The 12,805-nt window shown below is 27.9% G+C and overlaps 1 protein-coding gene across 1 annotated transcript in view; it reads right to left on the reverse strand.

Moving 5' to 3' along the window:
- Window positions 1–8,478, reverse strand: part of LOC103311217 (tigger transposable element-derived protein 4-like) — a 14,463-nt gene extending 5,985 nt beyond the window's left edge. Inside the window, exon 1 of the mRNA XM_008190799.1 lies at window positions 8,337–8,478. Coding sequence (XP_008189021.1) covers window positions 8,337–8,478 — 142 coding nt within the window. The remainder of the gene's footprint in view (window positions 1–8,336) is intronic.
- Window positions 8,479–12,805: the final 4,327 nt, after the last annotated feature.

Genomic DNA, 12,805 nt, shown 5'->3' on the forward strand with positions numbered 1-12,805 from the left:
TATTTGTGTAAATAATATGTACTCATAAAATTGCAAAGATATTGGATACAGAAAAAAATCAATTTATTTAATGATGTTAATGTTATCAAAATTATACCTATTACATTTTCAACACCTGGTAAATACAGTATTAAGAGGATGTCAGAACACTATCAAGTATTAATAACTAACGGCGTTATCGAATTGCCAACTGCAGAAAGGGGATAATTTCAATTTTTATCATTTTTTAGGAGAGACAAAAAACATGTTTTGCACATATCCCTTTTTTGTTGTGAACTGTTATTTCCGAGGGCTTTTTTTTTAAATGTAAGTACTGTCAGATTAGTTTTTTTTCTGCAGTAAACGATGTACCTATTTTACGTGTGCTGAGTGCGAAATGATGATAAAATCAAATTTGATAAAAATGGACTTATTACCTTTCTGCAGTTGGTGATTTGTTTTCTCTCTTTGACCCACGCATAACATGGCAAACTTGCGTTCAGCAGTAGGTACCAACCTTGTGTGAGTAAAATGGTATTTTATCAAACTTCCAGTTAAGAATATTATTTATATCTGTGCATTGATTTTTTACAAAGTTTAAATTTTAAAGCGATATATGAACATTATTAAATTTTATTTTGTACACAAACTAGGTAACTTAAATTATTAATGATTAGTTTAAACTTCATCTAAACTTTAAATATTTATGACTCATTTACGATCTACTTGTCAGAAATTTCATTTTTATGTATAGAAATACTTTGAATAATATTTAGATTGTCAATATGAAATTAAAAATGTATGGCGTCGTTCATAAAAAGGTAAAACTTTAAAGATTACAACAAATAATTGTAAAAAATATGTATTCCCAAAAACGTTATCTACTTAATAGTTTTTGAAATAATGAGTTTTTTGCTTTACCTGGTATATTCAAAATGTAGTATACACAATACATCTTTGTTACTTTTTGTAATTAATTTTACTTTGATAATCAGGGAATCGAATCGTACCGGTTCAGTAATGGTAACCTTAAAAAAAATCCTCACCGGGACCATTATTTAAATATTTTAAAAACCGCAACAGATATTTTGAGAGTACCCACTACCTACTATAATGGTATTATTCCATATTAATGGCCTTGTTTGTATTGATTTGTTTCTTTTTTTTTAATCATGTAGTATAAATTACAATTTAACCACTGTTTTTTTTCCTGATTAACCGGCAGAAGAGTAGGCCCTGTGTGAACAATACTACTCCTCTACAATTTAACTACCTAGTTAAAATATTTATTAACAGAAACATACATTTTTAATCTTGAAGAATTTGTATCGACATTTTTGTTTTTTCGAATAACTATAACGAAACATAAAAAAAATGATTAAGGGTCCAACCTCTGAATTTAAAATATTGATCATAATATATAATTTTATATTTCCAAAGGATGAATGTAAAAAGATAAATGTGAGTTTGACGGGAAGCCAAAATATAAAATGTTCATGAATGAAAAGTTTGAGAATCTCTGATATTATATATCTACAGTTTTAAACTATTAAAACATCAAACTAATTTTGAAAACAAAAGTTTTGTGGTTTGATTTATAATGACTTAATATATTGTGTTAATAGTTAATGCATTTCATGTAAACAATTTGTGACTTTGGTGGATACTTATTACTTACCATAGTATTATACGTATACTTATTCTCATTCAATTACTGTGGTGAATATCATATTATACAATAAGCTTAATTTATAAATCATTGAAATACAATTATTTAAGACTTACGTGATAAAAATTACTGTCGCAATTAATACGTTGATAACATATTTTCTAATGTTTTTTTTAAATATTTTACTTAATTAGTTAATATTTTAATGTAGTGATGACATTTTAATATACGTCATAGTCTTCACGCGTATAGGCTTTCTTAATTGAATAATAAAAGATCTTAAATTATTATTTTTTTTAAAGGGTGACAACTAACTTTTCTAATAATCACACAGCTTGAAAAAAAAAACATTTAAACAGGTTTTTTCTATTTTAATTTCCAGTGTTATTTTGCCCGCATAGTCTATAAATTTAATAATCTTTGTGGGTATATGCAGGTTAAAGTTTTTGTTGACTTTACCCAGGTAGAAAGTTTTTATTATTTTGTCGGCCCTAAGGGGCTGCGCTGAGATTACACGACCTGGGGGTCTCAAACACTCGAATGGAGATTGCATTTTAATAAATCCGTAGGCTATGCAGCGGTCCAAATGAAGACAAACCCTCAAGGGTGGTCGATGTTAGGGTGTGTGGTAAAAAGCGATTAACGTACCATTTTTCGCACGACCTTAAGTAAACGCTATGGCAATTTTAGAACGGGAATATTTCACATTTGTCCAAAGTAATTTACAGTTCAGGATACAAAATGGTTAGGTGACTAAGCTAAATAACGAGGTACTCCACAACTTTTAGATTATTTAACACACTTTTAGAGAGGAGCGCTGAAAGTATTGAATTTACAATTTTTTAATTTAAAATTTATAATTTTTTCCTTGCAAATCAACATGTTTTATTGTAAAAAAAAATATTTATTATTTATTAAACTAAAAAAAAAACGGGAAAATTTACCATTTAGCACCAATTTTTCTACAGAATCGAGTTTGTTGACCAAGTAATTTATATAAGCAATTTCTAGATATGAAATAATCTTCTAATTAATTTGTGTGTTTTTTTAGGCTTGAAAATGTAATTCAAGGTTCCTCATAAGTCATAGGTTGTTCTTACTGTAATTAAAAAAAGTTTAGCTTAAAACCAAAATAAGTTCCCATGAAAAATCAAATTTTATATCAGATGGTTATTTTTACGAAAACATTTATTGAAACATTCCAACATTAGGTACTTAGATAATTATTTTTTATACACAATGTAATTTTTTTTAATATTTTGAATAATTTAAGCCATTATTACCTAGGTATATACATTTTTAATTTTCGAACATATATTATATTTATATAATATATTGTTTCAGTTTTTCTTGGTTAAAAAGTTTCAAAATGAAATACTACGCGTTAAGAGGACTTAATTTGTTTTTACAGTAATTTAAAAATATCAAAAATACATAAGCAACATTTTTTTAGATCTAGGTATTAATTTGAATAAACAATTTAAGCATAATTTAATATTTAGACAAAGAATATTTCAGTTATTTCGTTTGTTATTCAAAAACATTATTCGTGGCACTTGGGGAACTTAACATTTTTCGCTAAGTACCTATCTATTTCACTATGTATATAAAATAAAGTCCTTAATTTTTATCTGGGTAATATCCAAAAATACTGGCTTGATTTACATATGAATTTTTTCTTAAATTTATGATAATTTTTCAAAGAAGGCCAATAGTTCTATACGAAAGATCAAACTCTTGGTCCCGGAAAATTATGTGGTAAAATATAGGAATACACTGGTTGTACAATCTGTTTGGATTTTACTTTTTACAGAGAATTCTTCAAATAAGTTTATATGGAAATAGTCACTTAATTTACTATGTTAAAAATCTGAAATTTTTGTGAAGCAGTGGTCTGCACAAGTAGACCAGTGGAGTAGGTACAGTCTGACCCACTGGTCCTTATACCCTATTATTTTGGTAGTTTGGTCTACATTGATCCTTCTGTTATTTTAAGTGGCATGTTTAGTTCTGAACGTATTATATTGTATAGGTCAGTGGTGTGCAAAATTTTTTTATTCACCACTCCCAAAAATGATATGTTTTGATAATGCGACCCCCTTTCCTATCAACATTATATAAGTGTATAATTTATACTTACTTAATGGTCTAATGTATACAATAATTTTATTCATATAAATTAAATCGTTGATTTTTTACAATTTTTATATTTCTAAAAATACAAAATAAAAGTTTTATAAAATCCAAAATTAAAAAAAATACTGATATTATTATAATTTATAATCAACAATTTAATATTTTTAAAATTATAAAACTACTATTACATGATGTAATGATTTTAATGAGAGACCTGAGCTTGCATTGATTGGTTTGTTATTTGACACTGCTACTCTCAAATCTCGACTGGTTTTTTACATCTGATGACTCTGATACTTTATGAACTTTAGTTTCAATAACACTTTTATCATCACTTTGGTCGTTTAATTAAATTTTTTTTCATATCGATATATTAGTTTATATATTATAAAATATTAAAATATTAAAACTATTAGTTTAAAATAACACAATATATAAATAATGACTACAAACTATACAACATTTTAAACATTAATACGATTATCTCAACAGCTCGTATATGGCAAGTACATCAAAATAATTTTACGTTATATAAAACAATATACATGGTATATAACTTTTTCATTCGGTGTTAAATTATTGGCAACCTCCTAATAAAATTTCGCGATCCCCGGTTGTGCATCGCTAGTATAGGTGCACTCCTCCTCTATGCTTGTTTGATGGTTATTGCTTTTTGGAATGTGTCATATAATATATCGAATGAGGCTCTTTACTAATTAAATAAGAGTGTGTGAGGAAGGAGTGTCCAATAATTGGAATTATTCTGATGCGGGCGATTGCGATGTTTTGTCGTCGATTGAGTGTCATTATTTGATTGTTTTAAAAATAATATATTTTTGTGTTTGTTATTTGTGCACATTTACAATATAATACAAATAACGTGGCGATTAGTGCGCACACAAATAGAAATGTAAAAAAGGCGATTAGCACTCACGAATATAATTGTAAAAGTATATGCGGCGATACACCCCCCCCCCCCACACCAACAACAATTCACGAGATATAGAAAATAATCATCAGTACCTACCTATAGGTAATCACTAATCGGCAACCGCCAAACATTTAAATTAAACAAAATAATTTACAATAGATAGTACGTGTGGTTTTATGTGCGTGAGTGTATAATACCAGTTGGTGACAGATATAAGTCAATGACCCATATATTACGGATTAAGCTGTTGGACGGTAGTGATGATACGCGGAACAGTCGCCGAACACGGTCCATAGTAATGATAATAATAAATTCATCGGGGGCCCAACAATCAATATTAAATTAATTAATATCTTTAGAAAATTATTTAATATATTATGCTGGCTGACCATTTCCAGAATCGTTTTTCATCATATAGTTACAGACGACAGTAATATTATTTATCAATTATCATTGAATTTAAATTTAATATCTACATTCTACATCCATTACAATGACCTAACTCAATGGTGAGATACACTCGACACCAACTGTACAACAGAGTGGTTAACTCCTTCCGGCCATTTATTTTTCATATTATACTACAACCTACTTAATATTATTTTAATTTCATGAAATTTCGAAACTGTAAACAATATTATGTTTGATTACGCATTTGTAAATTTCTTAGAATAGTAATTATTATTTAAAAATCTAACTTGATACACTTATACGTTTCATGGTTAAAATATTAAAAATAAATACATTGCATAAGTGTTTTGTAAAATAAAAAAGATTTAATTTAAAGATTTTTTTTTCATGTTAGATAACATTAATCGTGTTGTTTAAAATAAATAAAATAAAGGAAGTACCTTCTTGTAGTGGAAAAAGTCATACATACATACACTCGAAAGTTTTTAGTTACTCATAATAAAGTTACAATAACAAATATGGCTATAACATAATATTATGTAATGTGTTTAGTTCTTAAATGTTGTTTATTTATAATACATATTATATTGTACATTATAATTGTTATGATAGCTTTATTGTAATATTGTATACCTACTACATTTTTGAGTTCATATTATAATGACAAGTCAAACTCTGAAGATCTAACATAATATGTTCAACATTTACATTAAAAACCGTTCTTTAACGCATACTTAAATTATTATTATTATTAAAAGTTAATAATATGTATCATTGTACTTTCTGGTGTACAGCGGGATGCGAGGAAATCGAAACATCCCACCACAACTTTTCGTATGCATTATTTTTCCTTTATTTTCAGAAAATGTCATAAAAGATATTTAGCGTAAATTTAATTTGATAATCGGTGATAAATATTATACAATAACATTTCGAGTGCAGTTATAGTATATTATAAGTATAGGTTTATAAAATTGTTTATACATTTTGATTATTAATGGTATTATTTATACCTACTGTATTGTATACTACATTTTTGTTTTATGATATAAACATTTATTTCATCTCCACCAGATTGTGGGTGAATTTATGTTCAAATTCGCATATTGTCATCCGCTGACAAAAAAATTTACTAATTAGTAATTAATATACTGATATTCATTTTTTCTGTAATATATACGATGATACCTACTGAGTATGTTTAATTTAATTTTAAATTTTACATTAAATAATATGCACTATCTAAACGAATTACGAAGAATAAGTACGATGAAGTTTATACTTATTTGTACATATTTAGGTATAATGTAATAATATACAGTACAGTGTAAAAGTTAAAATTGAAGTTAATTTTCTACATCAATACGAATAGCTTCACTAATACTATATTATTTTATTTACCATTTTTTTCTACAAAGTTTTAACATTTTGAAAAATTCCCATCAAATAATATAATATTTATGTTCTTCCCCCCTACTTGGCTAGTATATATTCTATTCCGTGACATTTTATCTTCAGTCCGCTCCTCAGCACCATGCGTGTGCGCGTGTGTAATGCTTTTATAAACGCTTCGTTTGACACGTTTTCTTTTTCACCACAAAAACCAACGCGTGCAGTATATACAATATATAATAATATAGTCTCTTATATACGATGTTTTTTTTCGCCATCGTTCCCCTTCGTAAATAATGCAGTTACTCTGTGACGCGGTGGATGGATGGACCAGAGATAAGAAAACCGACGAAATATATTTTTCCTTTTCCCCACCAACCTTAGTACTCACTTTATCTTTATATATATATTATTAAATATGTATTATATATGTTTATGTGTTTTTTTCGTACCAAAGGTGAAATCCAAGATAAACAGGTCTGTGACGAGAGGCGATAGGAACATTAAAAAAATATACAATATCTTTTGGCACTATTCCATTTTATCTGTTTACTCTTGCACTCGGTATTTTTTCGTAGAGTAGTCTACATAATAATATTATAACGTCTATTCCGAGATGCCTGGCGTTAGGTCCGCTCGTTATCCGCCCACGCACGATATTATTATAGGCATGGCGCACATTATTTTAATGGTGGGAAAAAACACAGAAATTCACCCTAGCTTCGTAACACATCTTCATTGAATTTTCGACGGTGTTTGTATATTATTATACCACGAGACACTATTCAAAAACACGTTTTCTCGAGATTTACAGCGAATGTCTTATAGCTATATATACGGAAAGTGTATATAACTATGCATCATTCCCATCGTTATTTTTCAATAGACTCCTAAATTATATATAGTGATGTAGGTATAGAATAAACAGCAATCGTCATTATATTTCAACTGGGGAAGAATCCGGATGAGTTTCTCGTAAGTCTTCCGTTTCACAGTGATTAAAATATAAAGTTTGACATTCGATTTACTTTGATTGTTTTCTGTGCACAGAAGTCATGAGTGAAACTATCTGTTTCAGCAAAAAGAAATGACAGGTACACGTAAATGCATATTCTAGTATATCCTATTATCGTCTCACGCAATAATGACGTATATCCGTTTGGAATATTAAATTGTATACATTTTTTGCGAATTGTATGTACCTACCTACATGAATGGTGTATTATACGTTAAGTTATTAATCGACACGCCAACTTACTCAGTTAATATTTTTTATGCAATTTTATTATGATGTAATTATAATAAAAATAATAATAATATTGAGTAAGTAATAAATACAATTATGGCACTGAACCATATTTTTGACATATAGGGTTTTTCAATTTTAATTCTTATTTTTGTGATGAGATTTAAGAGTATTAAAAGATAAATTGCATTTTGCATTTGTCACACCTAACCTAGTAACTTAAATGTTTATTTGTATTATGTATTCTATATAATTATATTATTATGATATGTGTTGCATCTTTGCGTGTAATATCGAATTGTTAGTATATTGTTGACAATACCCGATCATCTAGATAATGTAAATATTATGATGATTATTTTTGACTTTACCCGGGTGATATAATATTACCCAATGGTGAATGTGTAATTTTTAAAATTTTTTAAAAATATATGATAACTGTTGTATAAAAATCCACGATAAAAAAATGCCAGTGATTACGCTCGTTTTGGTTTTACCTCTAATTAATTTAATCATTATCTTAATGTTAAAGTTTTGAATTAACTACACTTACATGTTATTTATCGGTTTACCTGGCTCCTGTTTGTGTAACATCTTGAGTTCCTGCTCTGTCATTTTACTTACATAAACTTTTCTACTGTGAGCCTGCGTTATGAATCTGGTCTGTAGCTGCCACGACCGCAGATCAACTGCATTTTCAAGATCGTGGCTCATCTTAATTAAAGTACCTACGCTTTACAATTTATCTGACGTCATAACTTTCAAGCATAGTATCGGCGAACTTATCTTCTTTGTCTTGTCATTATACACCTACTGTTCTACTGTAGTTTTTGTTGCTTCTTCTTGTTATGAGAAGTAACAAACATCTCTACACTCTGCTGTGATTTTGGTTGCATTTCCTAATAGTTATAAGGAGTAATTATAATCAACAGCAACAAATCAATCGTAAAAATATGAGTCAAGTTCAGTCTAAGTCGACATCTCTCCTTGTAAAAATCAAATCTGTCTTAGCTGTATCTTCTAAAGGTTAAAAAGTTCTCTCTCTCAACAAACTTACTATTTCAATCGCTGACCTATACATGATTAGGGAATGTGTATGGAAGGCATCGTGCTTCCAGTTAAAAAAAAATAGGTAATGTGCAAAGGACTTTGGAGTCTTTAAAGGCCAGATCGTAGGACATAAAACTCGAGTTGAGATTGCTGTTCTGCTTGCTTCCAAAACAATGTCATTCGTTCTTCCCCACTTGATTTAGTAACACTTCTCTTGTAGCTGGCATGCACTTATTCCTGAATTATCAATGATGATGAGGTGTAGTTGTAATATTATTTCTTCAGAATCCTTTTTTCCTGATGTAAACACTAGGATTGTTGATGACTTGAGAAAATTGACAGATTCATTTTTTCTTCTCTCTATATTTTATTAGTTATAAAAATGTCAACACAATAAATAATAATTATTGAAGTTAAGTTCTGGGAAAATTGGAAAACTGGAATTGTGCCGACCAAACCAGTATTTATGACAACCTTAGTTTGGTTTCCACTGTATTGACCGTTAAATAATTAAAAATTATAAATTCCCGAGCTTTTGTACATTTTACGTATAATATAATAATTAGGACAGATATTTATAGATATGTGAGTGGGTATTATACATCTGTATCAAATTGTATTTACTAGGTATTATTAAACACATGGGTTTACAACTGTTTTATACAGGCAGTAAAAATATAGAAACCAAATTTTAGTTTGTATTTATAAATTTATTATTATTTATTATCATTTGTTATTGCAATATTTCGTTTTCACGTTTCGTATTCAAATATTTTCCAAAATTATTAAGAATTTTTATATTGGTCATTAATTTTATAATATGTTATGTGTTCAATTGTTGATAATTTAACATGGTTTTATATACCATATAAATATATAATAAAATCCAAAAATAATATATATTTTTTACAACTCTAGATATTTATATGTATAATAAACCTAGATTTGCATCTTTATTATCGTTTGGTGCATTTTATGGTTTTAATATTATGACACGCAAATATCAAAATAATTAAAAATAACAATTTGTTGTTCAGCCGTTCAGGGAATATTTTGGTACTTTAATATGACTGCTTCTGCATGCATATTTAAAAAATAGTTATGCTTATTTGCCATAATAATAATAATAATTAATAATAAAATAGTACCATTCATACAATTGTTTACTTTCACACCACTTACAATAACAATGATAATAAATAATATTATACTTAATTTTTAAATTTCCACTATATAAATAAATTCAAAATATTTAAATTACGTTATCTTATTATATTTTAACACAGAAACAAACTCATAACGATTTACCGCCCCATAAGTTCTACCTGTATTGAGTGGGTATTTCTTTCCCTGTCATCCTCCTAAATACGGATCTGATCGCATTAATAAGTTATTATAAGGCTGCATTTCCTGACGCATAAGGTATTTTAAGATTTTGTCAGTGTCTTATTTGTTAAAAGATATTTTATCAAATTCTTCGGGATATTATTGGGAGTATTTAGGTATTATTGCGGAATAGCGGAGTTGTACCGACAAGGAGCCGTGGTAGAGCCATTATTTGAAACCCCGCTTAAAAATCTATCCATAATAATTTTATTAGCTGGTAAACTATGTTTTGAGTATACCTAATTATTTGTTTCTATTAGTAAATTAGGTACACAGTACTAAGGAACCTCGTGAAAAACGTTTTGTTTGAACCGTTAATATAAAATTAAATCATTAATATTTTAGATCGGATGAAAAAACTGTATAAAATGCATTCGATTTTAAATAATATAATTTTATTAAGAGACAATAATATGTAAAATATTATCTCAAATTTATGTTTTAATTTTGGATTAATGAAATTATTAACAATTGTTTAATTATTTTTTTTTTCAGGTAAGTTTACTTTTAAAGTATATCAAAAACACACAAGCATGTAAGTTGGTAATTGTAATATTATAATATATATTGCTTACTGAATATCTGCTGTGATAAACTTACTTTACCTACTTAAATCATTAATGACAAGTATTCATACGCACGTGGGTGCAGTACATAAACCTGCGTATATATTATATTTCATCGATTATATTATATAATTATTAAAATTTTGTTTAAAATATGTCAATGTTTCAAAATGATTTCGTACTATGTGGGGTTATGTGGGGTATGAAATTATGTAGGTAACAAATATGAGTAAAACTATAATAAAAAGACGTCGGTGCGTAAATATAACGTAACCAAGCATCAATAAGGTTTTACTAGTTCGTTTATAATATTCAAGCCATGCTGGAAGGTTCTTGTAAAACGGTCACGTAGACATTTTTTTTCAATACTTTTTTATGTTCTGAATTACCAGATTCGTTAGATTTTTTGTGGATAAAAAATTACCCGATACCGAGCATGTATTATGTTAGATAAAATGGTGGCAAAAATACCCCATGTAGGAACTATCTCCTTTCACTATCACCTATAAGCCTGTAGTGCAGTTATCATGTATTCGTATAATAATGGTGGGAACAAATAGGTATATATATGTCTTTGTGCTTACAATAATATACATGCATGCATTTTGTATACATAATATATTATTATGATATCATACCGCATATATCATACATTTAAAATGTATATTATATGTATTTAAATACTACACTTATTTTATAATAGGTGTATGTTATATTATATCATGTAGGCATATTAGAACCTAGTACGAAGATATAATATACCGAGTTTATGTCATGTCATTGTTCGTGGGGGTTTTTTTAACGATTATATGAATCGATAATATAGAATTTTGAATAAACCAAAAATATGAGTTTCTTTATTTTTAACAGGCAATTTTTTTATAACAATTTCAAAATTTTTAAACATGCAGTTGTACCCACCAATAGCAAAATCAACTTTATTTTTTCAAATGGTTACAACTATATTTTTTAATGGATTCTGGCTTAGTTTTCTGAAAATGTTGGTAGTAAAATCATCAATTTTGGTTCGCTAGTTTATTAACTATGGTCCTCTAATGTTAGGTGCATTAATACTTTTTATTGAAATAATTGGTATTGTTTTAATTTACAAGAGCTGAATAATTTTTTCTTTTAACTATCTTTTTATACACATATTGGTAGTATAGATATTGGTAATATATTATAATGACACGCACAAAAAAAGAAAAATAACATAAACAAAATTGTTGGCAAACGCATAGTTCATTATTTTTATTTTAACATACAATCATTTAGTAGGTACGAAATAAAATGTTGTGTTTGTAAACGTCCAAAACTAAAAAGGATGACGGGGGATGAATTTAAACTCCTAAATTCATACTATGCATGCGATACGCCGATACCTACTATAGGAACACTTGTTATAGGGAGTGGTTCAAATATCCAGTTATTATACCACTACGAGAAGATCACCAAAAATATTGCATTTTTTTCGTTACACAATTTTTTTTTAACTACTATACATAAGACATATTAATGTCAACAATCGAAAATTATTTTTACAATATACTATTATTACCTTAGCCACCTAATAAAGAATCAAAATGTATGCTATTGTAATAAAAGTAACTGTGATGAAAAAAAATTTAAGTGCCTATAGCCTATAATATGCATTCGAGATATCAATTTTATTTTTTAATTACTATAGTTTCAAAGAATTTTAAGTTTTTCAGTAAAAAAATATAAAATGTATGTTATGTGCCAGGTGCCTATAATTATAATTATTAAAATAACGCAACAGTTGATAAAGAATTAATTGCGTTAACTTAAAAGAGCCATTCTATTTTATACGAATGAATGAGTTTATTCTATTTTATATTTCACGAGCATATGCAAACGCGATAGCGTAAATCTTTATTAATTATAAATTACACGAGACGGAGCGTGGTTACGCCTTCGACCTACAATACTGTCGAGAGCACAGAGTTCTTCCATGACCGTAAGCAGGTTGTACGTGTAAAGCCTATTACGAAACGCGTATTGGGTATTGATGAAGGGGT

The sequence above is a fragment of the Acyrthosiphon pisum genome, chromosome A2, assembly GCF_005508785.2.
Source record: "Acyrthosiphon pisum isolate AL4f chromosome A2, pea_aphid_22Mar2018_4r6ur, whole genome shotgun sequence".
NCBI classification, from domain to species: Eukaryota; Metazoa; Arthropoda; class Insecta; order Hemiptera; family Aphididae; genus Acyrthosiphon; species Acyrthosiphon pisum.